This window comes from Aotus nancymaae, unplaced genomic scaffold (genome assembly GCF_030222135.1).
Source record: "Aotus nancymaae isolate 86718 unplaced genomic scaffold, 86718_ANA_hifiasm-v0.15.2.pri h1tg000077l, whole genome shotgun sequence".
In the NCBI taxonomy this organism is placed as follows: Eukaryota; Metazoa; Chordata; class Mammalia; order Primates; family Aotidae; genus Aotus; species Aotus nancymaae.
Window position 1 is genome coordinate 19226257 of NW_026988492.1, and position 18766 is coordinate 19245022.

Here is an 18766-nt window from a genome sequence, read left to right on the forward strand (position 1 = left end):
TTATGAGGATTAGAAGAGATGATCCTGTATGCTAAGATGATTGTTATGTGCAGGGCACATAGTTATGCGCTTGATAAATTGAACTATGGTGAATTCAGTCTCAACCAAGTTAATAAAAATGAAACGTAACCCTATTATTTTAGTGCTTGTGTTTTATTTTAAAACTAGCAGTATAATTTCCACAAGCATTTTGCTAAAATCAACAAGTACATTTTGAAAGTAATTTCTCTCCCTCTTATATCATGTAAACATTACAACCAAAAAGTAAAAAGCTTTCTCCCATGACCCAATCACGCCTCCCCCGCTTTTTTTTTAAAACGATGTTTTGCTCTTGTAGCCCAGGCTGGAGTGCAGTGGCACGATCTTGGCTCACTGAAACCTCTGCCTCCTGAGTTAAAGGGATTCTCCTGCCTCACCCTCAAGAGTAGCTGGGATTACAGGCACATGCCACCACACCCGGCTAATTTTGTATTTTTAGTAGAGACAGGTTTTCTCCATGTTGGTCAGGCTGGTCTTGAATGCCTGACCTCAGGTGATTCACCAGGCTTGGCTTCCCAAAGTGCTGGGATTACAGGCATGAGCCACAACACCCAGCCCATGCTCATTTTTTTCTTTAGCATTCCCTTCTACTTTGTTTCACATGTGTGCATGCTTTTACATTAAAATAATACAGATTAAATCTTCTGATTTTCTTTCCACATAACACTGTTTCGTGTTTCTCAAATTATTACTTTACATATTTGATATCCTATACTGAAGAATCAGTTTTACTTTTTTTTTCATTTTTGGAAACAGGGTCTTGCTCTTTTGCCCAGGCTAAAATGCAGTAGTACCATCTCAGCTCACTGCAACCTCCTCCCAAGCTCAAGTGATCCTCCCACCTCAGCCTCCTGAGTAGCTGGGACTGCAGGAGCGTGCCACCATGCCTGGCTAATTTTTGTACTTTTTGTGAGACTGGATCTTGCCATGTTGCCCAGGCTGGTCTCAAATCCTGGGCTCAAGCAATGCTCCTGCCTTGGCCTCCCAGAGTGCTGGGATTACAGATGTGTACCACTACACCCGGCCAGTTTTACTTTTTAATGACAGTTGTTTTATCCTGTAAAATGTTTGCTCTTTGAATATTAGAGTGTTCTTTTATATTAATTCTAGAATTGGACTACTATTTGATTTGTATAGTTTCCATTATTTGACAATGATTTCAGATTCTGAGTGATGGCCAGCTGTGGTGCTCACACCTGTAATGCCAGTACTTTGGGAGACTGAGGCAGGAGGATTGCTTGAGCTCGGGAGTTCAAGACCAGCCTAGGCAACATGATGAAACCCTGTCTCTACAAAAAATACAAAAAAATAAACTGGGTGTAGTGGGTGCACCTGTAGTCCCAGCTACTCCTGAGATTAAGGCAGAAGGATTGCTTGAGTGCAGAAGGTGGAGTCTACAGTGAACTTTGATCACACCACTGCACTCCAGCCTGTCTCCGAAACAAATAAGTAAATAATTAAAAGACTGATTAATAAATTATATCATTAGCCACAATCTTTTGATGAAATAAATGAAGGTTCCAACAAGAAAATTTGTCAATGAAGAATGTAAGGGAATTGTCCACCGGATTCTTCTTTCCCTTCATGGTATTCTGACCTTAGCTCTGTGTGTGTGTGTGTGTGTGTGTCTGTGTGTGTGTGTGTGATTGTAGGATCATATATAACAATAGTTATGTAAACAACAATTGGTTATTTTAAATCAGTTACTAAGAATAAACTTTAATGAAGAGCTGCAAAATGAATATTGAAAGCTCTACTAATTGGGAGTGTATAGTACTCCAAAGAATGTCTGTGTCCACAGAGACAGTGTGAACGTCTGGAGTTTGAAGCAGTTAAGCAACTCGCAGGCCTCACAAAACACCAAAATCAAGACCAACATGATGTCAGCTCCCTGCAGCTCTAATGCCATGGGACAACATTGCTAGTCTCAGAAGTCAGATGGCAGGCGTTATGAGTGGTGGGTCACTCTGTCAAGCAACAGACTCTAAACTTCAGCAAGCAGCTCTACAGACTTAGGCAGAAGCCTGCGACCCCATCGTAAAGTGGAGCAGGTTGTAGGGAGTTCAGAGAAAGGAGGGAAGATGGAAAGCCCTAGTCTCAACTGAACTAGGGACATGGATGAGAAACACCCTTGTGAGACTCTCCCACAAAATAGGGAAGTCCTGGGGGCAAGGTGCTCCCTGTACTGAACGGGAAGCTCCCTGGCATGGCCTTCTGTGTCCCCACCGCCAGCGTGTCAGTCGTGAGCCTGACGTGCCATCTGGAAAAACCTGCCAAATAGGACGACATCGGGAAGGTGGTGAAGCAGGCCTCGGAGGGCCGGCCAAGGGCATCCCGGGCTACACTGAGCACCAAGTCGTCTCCTTGGACTTTACCAGCGATGCCCACTCTTTCACCTTCGATGCCGGAGCTGGCATTGCCCTCAATGACCACTTACTTTGTCAAGCACATTTCCTGATACAGTGAATTTGGTTACAGCAACAGGTTGATGGACCCCATTGCCCACATGGCCTCCAAGGAGTAAGACCCCTGGACCACCAGCCCCAGCGAGAGCATGAGAGCCAGAGAGAGGCCCTCACTGCTGGGGAGTCCCTGCCTCACTCAGCCCCACCACATTGAGAATCTCCCCTCCTCACAGTTCCCACGCAGACCCCCCTGAAGAGGGAGGTGCCTAGGGAGCCCCACCTTGTAGTGTACCATCAAGAAAGCCCCCTGTGCTCAGTCAAAAAAAAAAAAAGACGATGGGAAGCTTTGCTCCCAGGAAAATCACAGGGCATTCTGCCAGGTCTCAGGGTAGACGGCAGCCAGGCCTCGCCTACGTGGCTATGTGGAAGTGGCCAAGGTTGTCAGGGAGCTCGGCAGCTCAGCAGTGCTGTTTTATGAAAACAGGGAAATTTGAAAGAGTTTTAATCCTTCCTTTTTATCCCCTTCCTCCCCCTTTCCCACAGGTACAATATTCATTGAATTGTAAGTGTTGTGGATAAAGCAGTGAGCCAGAGTTCTAAAGGAGGAGAAACAGTAAACAAAGAATGTAAACAATATAAGTTGTCAGATGATTCAAAGCGCTACAGAAAAAAAGCAGGGGAGGCCAGGTACAGTGGCTCATGCCTGTAATCCCAGCACTTTGGGAGACTGAGGCAGGTGAATCACTTGACGTCAGGTGTTCAAGACCAGCCTGGCTAACATGGTGAAACCCTGTCTCTACTAAAAATACAAAAATTAGCTGGACATGGTGGCGCACACCTGTAGAACCAGCTACTCAGGAGGCAGAGGCAGGAGAATCGCTTGAACCCAGGAGGTGGAGGTTGCAGTCAGCTGAGATCCTGCCGCTGCACTCCAGACTGGGTGATAGAGTGTGACTTTGTGTCAGAAACAACAACAAAAACGAAAAAGCAGGGAAGAGAAGAAGGGTGCTGGGATGGGTGATAAAAGGCCTCCTGAGAGATGACAGATGAGCAAAGACTTGGAGGAGCAGAAGCGCTGAGCCAGGCCGACCCTGGGAAGAGTTCTGAGACAGAGACGGGAGAGCACGAGTGTGATGAGCCTGTTAGAAAAGCAAAAAGGCCAAGTGGAGCTGGTGAGAATAACAGAAGCCGGAGAGAGAGGACCAGAGGCTCATAGACCAGACTAAAGCTATTTCTTGTCTCAAAGGCTTCCTGGATGTGTTGCCACATAGGCTGAGTCTTGAAGAAGGAGTTGGCTAGTTAAGAAAGTGGGAAAAGGAGCCGGGTGCAGTGGCTCATGCCTGTTGTTCTAGCACTTTGGGAGGCCAAGGCAGGTGGGTCACTTGAAGTCAGGAGTTCAAAACCAGCCTGGCCAACATCGTGAAACTCTGTCTCTACTCAAAATACAAAACTTAGCAGGCATTGTGGTGCGCATCTGTCATCCCAGCTACTCAGGAGGCTGAGGCAGCAGAATCGCTTGAACCTGGGAGGTAGAGGTTGCAGTGAGCCGAGATCGCATCACTGAACTCCAGCCTGGGCGACAGAGCGAGACTCTATCTCAAAAACAACAAATAAGAAGAAAATAAGTAGGGAAAGGGTGTTCCAGGCAGTGGAGTGGCAAGTATCTACAAACCTGGAGAAAGTGAACTTGAATTCCTTCAGTTACCTGGGGTAGAGCGTCCATGCCTGTGGGAAGAAAAGCAGCAAGAGATGTGCTTGAAGAGGTCGGCAGGACCTGGGCCATCCTGGAGGACCACATGTGTTATTCAGAGAAGGAAAGCTAAATTACCCATGCAGACAAGAGAGCAAAACCAACCCCACAGCCCTTACATCAACATGGTGCTGGGAATTAAGGATCAGATTGGGGTTTGTGTCTTTTTTTCCAGGTAATTGAATTTTTTAAAAAATATTTTTTTCCAGGTAACTGTTCAGCTTGACAGTACTAAAGATTCAACGAAATCCCTATCAGAATCCCAATGGATGTTTCTTTATAGACAAAGAAAAATCTATTCTGAAACTCATGCTATGGATTTTATTTTATTTTTTTATTTTTATTTTCTGAGACAGAGTCTCGCCCTGTTGCCCAGGCTAGAGTGCAGTGGCACCATCTTGGCTCACTGCAACCTCCCCTCCCAGGGGAAGGTTAGTTGAAGGCAGCTTCGAGCAATTCTCCCTGCCTCAGCCTCCCAAGTAGCTGGGACTAGAGATGCCCACCAGCATGCCCACCAGCATGCCCAGCTAATTTTTGTATTTTGAGTAGAGACGGAGTTTCGCCACGTTGGCCTGGCTGGTCTTGAACTCCTGACCTCAAGTTATCCACCCACCTCGGCCTCCCAAAGTGCTGGGATTACAGGTGTGAGCCACTGCGCCTGGCCCTTTCTTGTGTCTTGAGACAAGACACTCATGGCTTGTCAATGAGATGGGGGATGGCAACCCAGGAGAAGAAAATACTTTCAAAAGAGGTTTTTAAAGAAGATTCTGGATTTAGAGAAGAAAGCAGAGGACAATGTGCATCCATCCCTCACCTCTTCCGTTTTTTTGTTTGTTTTTGAGACAGAGGGGCTCAAGAAATTCTCTTGCCTCAGCCTCCCGATTAGCTGGGATTACAGGTGCGCACCACGACGCCCAGCTAATTTTTGTACTTTTAGTAGAGGTGGGGTTTCACCATGTTGGCCAGGATGGTCTCGATCCCTTCACCTTGTGATCTGCCGGTCTCGGCCTCCCAAAGTGCTGGGATTACATGCGTGTGCCAACGCGCCTGGTCCTCCTCTTCTGGTTACTTTTTTCTTTTTTTGAGACCGAGTCTCCTCTGTCACCAGGTGCCAGGCCAGAGTGCAGTGGTGTGATCTCGACTCACTGCAACCTCCGCCTCCCGGGTTCAAGCAATTCTCCTGCCTCAGCCTCCCGAGTAGCTGGGACCACAGGTGCGCGCCACCATGCCCAGCTAATTTTTGTGTTTTAGTAGAGATGAGATTTCACCATGTTGGTCAGGATGGTCTCGATCTCTTGACATCGTGATCCGCCCGCCTCGGCCTCCCAAGGTGCTGGGATTATAGGCGTCAGCCACTGCTCCCGGCCGCCTCTTCTGGTTTCTTATAGCGATGATAATGCCAGAATGTTTCAGCTGAAGATATGGACTGACCTCAGCGCAGTGTTTCCCGCTGAAACACCACGGACAGGTTTCTGCCCCGCAGCCAGGGCTAGGCTAAGAGAGGAAGCACTGGCCGTGCTGAAGCTGCTATTGGCCTCAGTACCCCACTAGACATTTCCCATCGTCCAGGACTTCAAACACAAACTGCCCAGTAGGTTTTTCCAACATTTTGCTTTTTGTCCTTTACTTGGAAATGCATTGATTTCACCACGAAAACATTTGTGAGGAGAGAAAAAAAGATTTTCATGAAAAAGCAAATATTTAAAAAATGTAGCTGTATGCAAAAACAAGCTGAAAGGTTGCTCGTTGCATTGTTGTACGTTCAAGCTCAGTCGCTTTGCGGACATTGAGTTTCTTTTTTCTCTGGGTCACCCTTCTCCACCAATGCTACTATTCACACAAAGCGTCGGAAATGAGCTCCTCGAAAGACCAGCCGATTTGGTTCCAGTCCTTTGGAAATGTAATAAAATCCAAGTCACAACCCTATTCAGTGTGTCGGCAGACTTGGAGTGACATTGAGTCTGTTCCCCTGGAAAACTGGGTCAAATTGAATAGGTGTTCAGTCCTGTGCCTTTACCATAATTAAAAACGAGTTAGGCTGGTTGCAGCATGTGTCCAGAATTTAGGTGTTTTTACTTTATAAAGAGGAGAAAAGGTGCAAACCACAGGCTACTTTCACTCATGATAACCAGCCTAGAGGCAGCGTGGGGGAGACCCATATGTCATTCACATTTCTAGGAATAAGGGACAGGAGGGAAGTATGTATAAAGAAGGAATCCCGTGCTTTGGGAGGCCGAGGCGGGAGGATCGCTTGAAGTCAGGAGTTCGAGACCAGCCTGGACAACTTAGCGAGACTCCCCACTCACCTCTCTTAAAAAAATTTATATTTATGTTTATATTTATTTATATTTCTAATTTATAAAAGTGTTCATTTATAAAATTTTAAATACATATTTTACACATATATAAATTTTTTAGAAAAAAATATATATACCTAGCAAGACCCCTCACCTCTCTTAAAAAAGTATATATATGTTTTTAATTTATGAAATTTTAATTTATAAAATTTTAAATATATATTTATATATAAATTTAAAAATTTAAAAAATTACACATATATTTTAAGAGAGTTGGAGGTCTCTCTAGCTCTGTGTGTGTGTGTGTGTGTGTGTGTGTGTGTGTGTATATATATACACACATATATATTTATTTATTTATTGGAAGGCATTCCAGGAGCGGCTTGTGCCCCGGGGAGACCTCCTCTCTGGGTTTCCTGTAAAGAATCTCTTGAGAAAGAATAGAAGAGCGAGCCAAGAGTGGAGGGGGGAACTCATTTAAATTCTCCCCTCTTCGCCTTCCCAGTTGCAGCCTGGGGAATCCCGCGCGCGGTGCGGCTCACAGCCCAGCTCCGCCCCCGCGCCTGCGACCAATGGGAGGCTGCCGGGCCGGGAGCACGACCAATGGCGGCGGCCGGCGGAGACGCGGCCCTTTAAGAAGCGGCGGGTGCAGGAGGGGGCCGAGTGCCGGGGCGGCGGCAGCAGCAGCGCGGTCGTTGCTACCATGGCCTTGCAGGTAGGTACCCGGGACGTGGGGAGGCCGCGCGGGAGGGCCGCTCCGCGAGGGATTGCTCAAGTGGGGCTCGGGGTGGGCCTGGCGACCCCCCATACCGCCCGGGAGCGCTCGGCAGTGACCCGGGGAACACGCCCGCTGCTTCCCTAGCGCCCCCGATGACAGTGTAGACCGCACCTGTGCCTGCTGACGGCTAGCCGGGGCTCCCGCGGCAAACCTTCCGGACCCCGGGGGCCGGTGAGCGACCGTGAGCGAAAAAGCAGGCTAGGCACGAACACCGGCGAGCACGGAGCCGGCCTCCTCCGCCCTCCTCTCTCAGTCTCTTAGAGGGAGTCGAGATCACTGGGTCTCACCCTCCCCACCAGCCAGCCCCTTGCTCGTTGGGACCTGCAGGACTTCTTTTAGTGTCATACTGAGCAGAAGAGATCTATGAAGCTCCGATTTAAAAATACTGTTTTACTGGTATGTTAAAAAAAATTGTTAAGGGTGGAAAACTTTGGAAAAGATAATAAAGTAAAGGATCATCATCAGGAATTCCTTCACCCAGACGATAACCACTGCTGACATTGTGGGATAATTCCTAGTACGTCCTGGTATGGTTTTTCTCATGTGTGTCTGTGTATGACATATGTCTACATATATACCTATGATGTTATTGTGTGTATATATAGTAAGACACGACAGTAATAGTAATAGAGGCAATTTCTCATCATTAAATATTTTAAAATGTAACTTTTTTTTTTTTTTTTTTTTTAGGCAGGGTCTCACTCTGTCACCCAGGCTGGAGGGCAGTTGGTGCGATCTCCGCTCACTGCAACCTCCACCTCCCGGGTTCAAGCCATTCTCGTGTCTCAGCCTCCCCAGTAGCTGGGATTACAAGCACACGCCACCACGCCCGTCTAATTGTTGTTTTTGTTTTGTTTTTTTGAGACAGAGTATCATTCTGTCACCAGGCTGGAGTGCGGTGGTGTGATCTCGGCTCACTGCAACCTCTGCCTCCTGGGTTCAAACGATTACCATATCTCAGCCTCCCGAATAGCTGGGATTACAGGCGTGCTCCACTGCTTCTGGTTATTTTTTCTATTTTTAGTGGAGATGGGGTTTCTTTTTCTGTTGTTGTTTGGAGATGGAGTTTTACTGGGTTAGCCAGACTGGTATCCAACTTCTCACCTCGAGTGATCTGCCCACCTTAGCCTCCCAAAGTGCTGGGATTACAGGCTTGAGCCACCGTGCCTGGCCTCTAAAATGTAATCTTTTACATGCACAAAATTTCATAGAAAGAACATGGCTCACTTCTTTAATGGTTTCAATCAGGCAAGATATTATCTTGGGTGAAAGTTATAATGCATACTCCAGGGTCATCTGCGTTCAAATCTGTGCCTCACTTCTGCTTAGCCTGTGACATAGTTAATCTCTCCGTGCCTCAGTTTCTTTAGAAATGGAGGAGAGATATATTAAATGAGTTATATGTATAATGCATTTAAAGCAATGTCTAGCATGTGGTAAAAGTTCAATTAGGATAAGCTCGTGATGGAACGTTTAGTTTGTTTTGAGACAGGGTCTCACTCTGTCACCCAGGCTGGAGTGCAGTGACTGGATCTTGGCTTACTGCAGCCTCGACCTCCTGGGCTCAAGCAATCCTGCCACTTCAGTGTCCCAAGTGGCTGGGACAACAGGCACCCCCCACCACACCTGGCTAATTTCTTTTTTTCTTTTCTTTTCTTTTTTTGCTTTCCCCAACCAATCAGACTGATTGCAAGCCGTCTTCGTTTGCATAGCGGTGTAACTTTGTGACTTCACTTTAGCCTCTGGTTGCCGGCCACTACTCATGTAGGATGCACTCCCAGTAACCAATGGGAAACCTCTAGAGGGTATTTAAGCCACAGAATACTCTCTTGAGCCCCTTTGCTCGGCTGGCTCCCATCCTGTGGAGTGTACTTTCACTTTCAATAAATCTCTGTTTTTGTTGCTTCATTCTTGCCTTGCTTTGCTTATGCATTTTGTCCAATTTTTTGTTCAAAATGCCAAGAATTTGGACACCCTCCACTGGTAACAAGAATGTTTTGGAATTGAATGTACTAGCTCTGTATTTAAAGCTGCATCTCACCTATGATAACTTTCTGATCCCCCTAAAGTCTGCTTGCTCATTAACCATCCAACAAGGATGTACTTAATAGACTCAGACCAGGCTCACGCCACCAGCAGTCCATGAGGCCCCGTGGGTGCTGCCAAGGTGATTATTTATTGATTATTTATTTATTTATGAGTATTTGTGTAACCCCACACAGCCTTTATGTTGAGCTCTAGTAAGTTCTGTCCATATTGCTGGGAGCAGCTTTCCCTGCCCCTCCGCACCCAACAAACGCAGACCCGACCCCCCCAGCACAATCACCGTCTCATCTCAGGGATGGCTTTTTCTGAACCTTCCCCCTGTGCTACCGCCTCTGTGTTCCAGAGGAACTGCTGCATCTTATTTCTAGCAAGTCCCATGTGGCCCCCGTTGCTCTGTTCATCTCCCACCAGGCTATGAGCCTTCAAGCAAACTGCCTTGTTCATTCCAGGCGGCCTGGCAAAGGCCTGGCCTATCGGAGTTGTTTAGTAGGTTTGCTAATTAGTATGAGATGTGAGATGAGCTCTGGGAGGGGAGAGTCCATAGAGCCAAATAAAAAATATTTTACATTCTTGGCCAGGCATGGGGGCTCACGCCTGTAATCCCAGCGCTTTGGGAAGCCAAGGCAGGCAGATCACTTGAAGTCAGGAGTTCGAGACCAGCCTGGTCAACATGGCAAAACTCCATCTTTATTAAAAATACCAAAAAAATTAGCCAGGCGTGGTAGCTTGTGCCTAGAATCCTAGCTACTTGGGAGGCTGAGGTAGGAGGATCACTTGAACCAGGAGGCGAAGGTTGCAGTGAGCCATGATTATGCCACTGTACTCCTGCTTGGGTAACAGAGCGAGCCTCTGTCTCAAAAACAAAAAACAAAAAAACTATGTTCTTAATCATCCTTAACCCTAGCACCTTCCCACTGAGGCTGATATCTTTTTGTGGTGTAAGCTGCATCTCAGAGGAGCTTTGTTTCTCACGTGGAGTCCCAGGGCAGTGTGCCTCAAAGCTACTAGTGAAACCTGAGTATCCTGGCCAAAGCCAGTGTTGTTTCTACTCCAGCTCATCATGGCTGCGATGGGAAAGGCCTCCTGCAGGAAGGCACATCAGAACAGCCCCTCAAGGCAGGAACGTATTGCCTTGAGTTGCCAGAACCAGACCGGCTGGGCAGAGAGAATGATACTGGCCACTGCTCTAGAACTGGGTTCCTCCCTACCTGGGGAGGGAGAAAGAGTGGGGACCCCTGAAATGGCATGGGAAACTGTGTCAGGCCTTAGCTCTTCTGTGCAGAGGGTCCAAGACTTTCATTAGATCTCTTTTCTCTCTCTCTCTCTCTTTTTTTTTTTTGTTTGAGATGGAGTCTTGTTCTGTCTCCCAGGCTGGAGTGCAGTGGCAGGATCTTGGCTCACTGCAACCTCCACTGTTGGATCCAAGCTATTCTCCTGCCTCAGCCTCGAGTAACTGGGATCATAGGTGTGTGCCACCACCCTCACCTAAATTCTTGATTTCACCATGTTGGCCAGGCTGGTCTTGAACTCCTGACCTCAAGTGATCCACCTGCCTCAGCCTCCCAAAATGCTGGGATTACAGGCGTGAGCCACTGCACCCAGCCTCATATGGTTTTCTAAGAAGGCTTAGAATTCTGATTAAGGCTTGGCACATAAAAAGAGTCGAGTTGCTGTCATTGGAATATAATGTGAGACTTTACAGCAAACAGAACACCTGAGATGGCCCAGAAACCTGCAGAGGAAGGTCCTCTACCCCTTCTGAATAGCTTTGCCCCAGAAGCCCTGGCCACTCATGTAGCATTTTAATTTTGTTCTTATTATAAACACAATCCGTGCACATTATAGAAAATTTGGACAGTACAAAAAACATTTTAAAACTACGTAACTTACCAATAATCAGAGGCAATTACTATTTACATATTTTTAGTAAACTTCTTTCTAGTCTTTATTTTTTCTACACAACCTACAAAGCTGAGTGTATAAAAAGAATCTGTGTTCTTTGCTAAACCATAAACTAAAACTTAAAGTATTTCTTTTTTTTTTTTTTTTGAGATGGAGTCTCACTCTGTTGCCCAGGCTGGAGTGCAGTGGCACAGTCTTGGCTCACTGCAACCTCCACCTCCTGGGTTCAAGCGATTCTCCTGCCTCAGCCTCCCAAGTAGCTGTGATTACAGGTGCCGGCCACCGCACCCGGCTAATTTTTGTATTTTTAGTAGAGATGGGGTTTCACCATCTTGACCAGGTTGGTCTCGAACTCCAGACCTTGTGATCCACCTGCCTCAGCCTCCCAAAGTGCTGGGATTACAGGTGTGAGCCACTGCACCCAGCCAACTAAAAGTATTTCTTATGTCTTGCTTTATTGCAAGTACTTTTTTTTTCTTTTTTTTTTTGAGACAGTCTTGCTCTGTCGCCCAGGTTGGAGTGCAGTGGCAGGATCTCGGTTCACTGCAACCTCTGCCTCCTGGATTCAAGTGATTCTCCTGCCTCAGCCTCCAGAGTAGCTAGGATTACAGGCGCTCGTCACCACACCTAGCTAATTTCTGTATTTTTTTAGTGGAGATATGGTTTCACCATATATTGCAAATACTTTTTTAAGTTTTTTCTAAAACTTGCTTTTTTCCTCCAAAAAAGCCTTATCATTTGAGCACTCACTGTATGCCAAGCATGATTTTATGTACTTTATCTACTTGTTAACTGATTTAAATCCTCCTGACAACCTTGTGAATAAGAGTTATGATCGTCTCATATTGCAGAGGAAGAAACAGGCACAGAGAGGTGCAATCACTTGCCCAAGGTCACACAGCTGTTAAGTGATGGAGCTGAGATTCAAACCAAGTCAGTCTGGCTCTAGAGCCGTGTTCTTAACCATCGCATTACGTATAAAGTAGCCGAGAGTTTCTTAGGAAGACACGCAGAAGACGAGGCATCCCTTGTTCCATGCTCTGGTGCTTCTCAGTCCCCCATGGGAACTGGGTAGGAGATGGGCCATATTCAAGCTTATTTAGGCTGAAGACCTTGATCTCCAACTTACAGATGGTTTTTGCTCTTCACGAAACAGCTGTTCTGGTTGTGGACTGTTCCTGGACCAAACCAAGGGTCAGGCTGCGTATTCTCTCTGCTCAGTAACGAGATGCAGATGAACTGGGAGAGAAGAGAGTTTATTTCTGTAACTGGGTACAAGGAGAAGGCCTGGAAATTATTGCCAGACCAACTCAAAATTACAAAGTTTTCCGGAGCTTATATACCTTCTAAGTTATATGTCGGCGTGTAAGTGTGCATTCATCTAAAGACTTAAGTGATTAACTTTTTCTCATTTGTAACTAAGAGCTGAGCCCTGAACACCTTCCTCTGGAGCCTTAGTAAATTTACTTCAGCTAGACAGTTCCAGGTGCTGGGGTGATTACCCTTATCTTGTCTGCTGTTAAGACCTGGAGGTTTGGGGAGTTCCTTCAGACCCCAGTAAAACCTGTTTGTGGAGGTCTGGGGATTTTCTTCAGACCCCAGTAAAACTCATTTAATCCTAAATGTGTCCTGCTAAGAATTCCTTCATTATCTTGTCATGCCTCAAGGACCAGGAAGGGCCTGGGCAAAACTCTTGGTGGGCTTCTTTTTTTTTCTTTTTGAGATGGAGTTTCACTCTTGTTGCCCAGGCTGGAGTTCAGTGGCATGATCTCAGCTCACTACAACCTCTGCCTCACAGGTTCGAGTGATTCTCCTGCCTCAGCCTCCCAAGTAGCTGAGATTATGGGCACGTGCCACCATGCCCAGCTAATTTTTTTTTTTTTTTTTTTTAAGTAGAGATGGGGTTACAATACAAATTCTCCATGTTGGTCAGGCTGGTCTCGAACTCCCGACCTTAGGTGATTCGCCCACCTTGGCCTCCCACAATGCTGGAATTACAACTGTGAGCCACCGCGCCCAACCTTGGTGGGTTTTTGTTACATTGCAGCCTTTGTATGAGGACACTCTTTCCGCTTTTAATATTTAACTTAACCTCTCAGTCAATGCCGAAGCAGTTTTTATGGAGGCCTGCCCGTTCAGCCGTTAGGGAGACCTGGCCTGCCACACAGCACTGCCTGTCTTTGGGGCTGGGAGGAAACTTGACCCAGTGACTCTGCGGAGCACACGGGGTACTGAGGTTACAGTGGGGCTCTCCACTTTCTCTCCTAGGCCTTTGGATCCGAGGGGAGATCTGGCATCAGAAGTATTGGGGGTGGGGTGCGGCTAGCATACATCCTTGAACTTCCCCTGTTTGATAGCCAGGCTACTGACAATTCCTGCTTATCCTGAATTTTTAAAAATAACATAAGATAAAACACAGTTTATTTGAGAATCTGTAAAGGAAAATAATCAAGAAACCCTTCGTGAGTATAAACTAAGAGGTTAGAAGGAGAAGGGGATGAAGTATCTGGGAACACTCAGGCGCTGGTGTAGAGTGGACTTCCTTGTATATTTCAGCTACTGGCTGAACCCTGGGCCACCCTGCGGGTCTTTTGGAGTCAAGGAGGTCCCGGTTTTCAGAGTTAATTCGGGTCAAGTGTTACTGCATAAGTACCTATTGTTTTTTTGTTGTTTGTTTGTTTGAGACAGAATCTCACTTTGTCGCTCAAGTTAGAGTGCAGTGGTGCTATCTCAGCTCACTGCAACCTCTGCCTCCCAGGTTTAAGCAATTCTTGTGCCTCAGCCTTCTGAGTAGCTGGATTTACAGGCGTGTGCAACCATGCCCAGCTAATTTTTGTATTTTTAGAAGAGACAGGGTTTTGCTATGTTTGCCATGCTGGTCTTGAACTCCTAACCTCAAGTGATTCCCCCTGCCTCGACCTCCCAAAAGTCCTGGGATTACAGGCATGAACTGCTATGCCAGGCTTAAGTACATTGTATATGTTTAGATCATGAGATCAGGAGATCAAGACCATCCTGGCCAACATGGTGAAACCCTGTCTCTACTAAAAATACAAAATTAGCTGGGCATGGTGGCACACACCTGTAGTCCCAGCTACTTGGGAGGCTGAGGCAGGATAATCACTTGAACCCGGGAGGTGGAGGTTGCAGTGAGCCAAGATAGTGCCACTGCACTCCAGCCTGGTGACAGAACAAGACTCTGTCTCAGAAAATATATATGAATAAAAATAAAAATAATTAATAAAAAACGTTTCCAGAAAGTCTACAAACATACTACTCAAGTATACAGAGTTTCTCTAATCAGTTCTAAATTGGCTAAGCAACGCCTCTTTTCCAGAATTCAGTTGCAATAAATCTTATAATTTAGGTTTTAGTGTGAAAAGGAATCTGTGCAAGCAATTCAACCAAATCAGGAATATTGATTACTTGCAGAAACTGGCTAGGTCTAAATAATACTGATATTGAAGAATGTAGGCACGAGGGCACTGGAAGAGAAACGCCCTAGACGACGATGTTAGCTGGTAGCAAAGCCCCTGCATGTGGTCAAGTGTGGACTGAGGCAGAAAAGGAAGGGTATATTCGTGAGGTGATCCAGAAAACTTCATTGAGTATAAATAATGGCAAGAAAAAAAAAGCAAACTGGCCAGGTGCAGTGGCTCATGCCTGTAGTCCTAGCACTTTGGGAGGCTTAGGCAGGTGGATCATTTGAGGTCAGGAGTTCAAGACTAGCCTGGCCATCATGACCAAATCCCATCTCTACAAAAAATACAGAAATTGGCCGGGCGCGGTGGCTCATGCCTGTAATCTCAGCACCTTAGGAGGCCAAGGCGGGTGGATCATGAGGTCAGAAGACTGAGACCATCCTGGCCAACATGGTGAAAAAATACAAAAAATTAGTCTAGTGTGGTGGTGCATGCCTGTAGTTTCAGCTACTTGAGAAGCTGAGGCAGGGGAATCACTTGAACCTGGGAGGCAGAGGTTGCAGTGAGCCGAGATCGCACCACTGCACTCCAGCCTGGCAACAGAGCAAGACTCTGTCTCAAAAAAAAAAAAAAAAAATTAGCCAGGTGTGGTGCTGCACACCTGTAGTCCCCGCTACCCAGGAGGCTGAGGTAGGAGGCTTGAACTCCAGAAGTAGAGGTTGCAGTGAGTGAAGACTGTGCCATGTCACTGCACTACAGCCTGGGCAATAGAGCCGGACCTTGGCTCAAAAAAAAAAAAAAGGAAACCTAACATTTTCTATATTATGAATTTTATGTAGTTCTCCATATTTTGCCTGTATATTAGGTAAGTCCCAGGAGAGGTGAACTCCTAGGAATTCAAGTAAATTAAGATCATTCTGATAGAACCAGAGCAGCAAAATCTCCTTTCTAATCGAAACCTTCCTCTTCCTGCTCTTTGAGTTCCTATTCCTTTTTTTTTCCCCTTTAGGCCGAATTTGACAAGGCTGCAGAAGAAGTGAGGAAGCTGAAAGCAAGACCAGATGATGGAGAACTGAAAGACCTCTATGGGCTTTACAAACAAGCAACAATTGGAGACATTAATATTGGTATGATATGTATTATATATATCATTAATATTAATATATTAATATGTAACAGTTAATATATTAATTATAATTATGACAATAATATATCATCACTGAAAATAATAATATACTCCTTTTCAACAGTGTTTATAGAAGCGCACAGTAAAACGTTAACTTGCAAATGCATCTCCCCTTCTTTTGCCAGAGTGTCCAGGAATGCTAGATTTAAAAGGGAAAGCCAAATGGGAAGCGTGGAACCTCCAAAAAGGTTTTTTAGTCTTTCACAAGTTTAAAGCAAACTTTCCTAATTTCCCAGTGCACCAATCAGGGAGATAACCTGTTTGTATCTTTCTAGGGTTGTCAACGGAAGATGCGATGCGTGCCTATATTTCTAAAGCAAAGGAGCTGATAGAAAAATACGGGATTTAGAATACAGCATATGAGGAATTTTTCCTTTTGAAGCCTTCCTAATGCTATCATGACCTAACACTTAGAGGGAGAGACGCACCGTTAACTTGATGTTTCATGTATATTTTTGCTATTAGCGTGAATTGTAATACTTAGGAGTATACTGAAACTATATAGTTAACTCAATTGTACTTGCTTAAACCAGGTGTCTTTAACAGTTCTTTTAGAAAAGCATTTTTTTTTTTATTTTTATAGAGTTAGGGAGCACAACTGCAGTTTTGATTGGTTGGTTTGTTTGTTTTTTTCTTGAGAAGGAGTCTCACTCGTTGCCCAGGCTGAAGTGCAGTGGTGCGATCTCGGCTCACTGCAACCTCCACCTCTTGGGTTCAAGCGATTCTCTTGCCTCAGCCTCCTGAGTAGCTGGGATTACAGGCATACGCCACCAATGCCTGGCTAATTTTTGTATTTTTAGTAGAGACTGGGTTTTGCCATGTTGGCCAGGCTGGTCTCAAACTCCCGACCTCAGGTGATCCGCCCACCTTTGCCTTCCAAAGTGCTGGGATTACAGGTGTGAGCCACTGTACCTGGTCACGAGTGCAGTTTTGTTACATGGATATATTGTGTAGTGGGGAAGTCTGGGCTTTTATCTAACTGTCACCCAAATAGTGTGCATTGTACCCAAAAGGTAATTTCTCATCTCACCGCCCCCACCTTTCTGAGTCTCCAGTGTCTGTTATTCCACACTCCATAACCCTGTATACACACCGTTTAAGTCCCACTTATAAGCGAAAACGTGGTATTCTCCTTTGTATTTCTGAGGCGTTTTCATTTTTTATCATTATTTTCTTTTTTTTCCTGAGTTTTTTTCACTTAAGATAATAGCCTCCAGTCCCACTCGTGTTGCTGCAAAAGCCATAATTTCATTCTTTTCATATGGCTGAGTAATATCCCCTGGTATACATACACCACATTTTCTTCATCCGTCATCCACTGATAGCTATTAGGTTGATTCCATATCTTTGCTATTGTGAATTGTGCTGCAATAGACATACAAGTGCAGGTGTCTTTTGGATGTAATGATTTCTTTTCCTTTAGGTAGATACTCGTAGTGGGATTGCTGGATAGAATGGTAGTTCTATTTTTAGTTCTTTGAGAAATCTTCGTGCTGTTTTTCGTAGAGGTTATACTAATTTACATTCCCACCAACAGTGTGTAATTCCCTTTTCTCCACATCTGTTGTTTTTTGACGTTTTAGGAAGTCTCGCCCTGAATATGTACACAGATTTGGACAGCTGTTTGTTCTTTTGGCTCATCTGTTCTGCTACAATGAGTTAATGTTACTGGTGAAATGAAAACAGGTTATTAAGAATCAATGACAAGGCTGGGCAAGGTGGCTCACGCCTTAACCAGCACTTTGGGAGGCCGAGGTGGGCGGATCACTGAGGTCAGAAGTTTGAGACCAGCCTGACCAGCATGGCAAAACCCCATCTCTGCTAAAAATACAAAAATTAGCCAGGCATTGGTGGCTCATGCCTGTAATCCTAGCTACTTGGGACAGGCAGGAGAATCACTTGTACCCAGGAGGCGGAGGTTGCAGTAAGCCAAGATCACGCCACTGCACTCCAGCCTGGGCAACAGGGTGAGACTCTTTCTCAAAAAAGAAAAAAAAAAAGAAATCAGTGGCAAGAGTGTTCCTTCCTTACACTGTGATACAGAGACTGTGACCCAGAGAACATACCTGGCTCCAGTCCTCATTCATCTGTGAACTTGCTAGGTGACCTCGGGCAAGTTACTTAACCTTATTAAGCCTCATCTGTAGAGGAGGGAAAATAATATCACCCTCAGAGGGCTGTTCTAAGAATTGAAAGAGGTAGCTATAATCATCCTACCCGAGTATTGGAGTAAATGTTATATAAAACAGAACAAATAAGCTGAAAATGATTTTTTTTTTTTTTGAGACAGAATCTCATTCTGTCGCCAGGCTGGAGTGCAGTGGCACAATCTCCGCTCACTACAGCCTCCACCTCCTGGATTCAAGCAATTCTTCTGCCTCAGCCTCCTGAGCAGCTGAGACTACGGGTGTGCACCACCACACCCAGCTAATTTTTTGTATTTTTAGTAGAGATGGGATGTCACCATGTTGGCCAGGATGGTCTTGATTTCCCGACCTCATGATCTGCCTGCCTCAGCCTCCCAAAGTGCTGGGATTACAGGCGTGAGCCACTGTGCCCAGCCCTGAAAATGATTTTTTAAAGAAATGTACAAGTCTGTCCATAGCGGTTTAAAGAAATTCAAAAAGCCACCATAGAAATGTCTGTTTTTCTTTAAATTTTTACATTTAAGACAAATTAAAAAAAAGCAAACTAAAATGTATCTACAGATAAACTGTACCACTACTGTACCCCATATGTTCAGTTTTATCAGAGTAAAAATAGAGTCTGGAATATAGTATTGGCCTCCTACTCAGTCTTTCTGGATGGTACACAAGCTCTTCGAAAGAAGATAGTCTCATGTTAACAGTTCAAAAAATTGTTTGAGATCTCATACGATAAATATCCCCCCAAACAGCGTACCTCTATTCCCTGCATAAAAACGTAGGTTTGGAACGCTATG

At 45.4% G+C, this 18766-nt stretch overlaps 1 protein-coding gene across 1 annotated transcript; it reads left to right on the plus strand.

Moving 5' to 3' along the window:
- Positions 1-7172: 7172 nt before the first annotated feature.
- Positions 7173-17763, plus strand: ACBD7 (acyl-CoA binding domain containing 7). The gene is made up of 4 exons (XM_012455972.2): positions 7173-7206; positions 15649-15766; positions 15951-16013; positions 16101-17763. The coding sequence occupies exons 1-4, from the start codon at positions 7195-7197 to the stop codon at positions 16172-16174; spliced, it is 267 nt and encodes an 88-aa protein (XP_012311395.1). The 5' UTR covers positions 7173-7194; the 3' UTR covers positions 16175-17763.
- The last annotated feature ends 1003 nt before the right edge of the window (positions 17764-18766 follow it).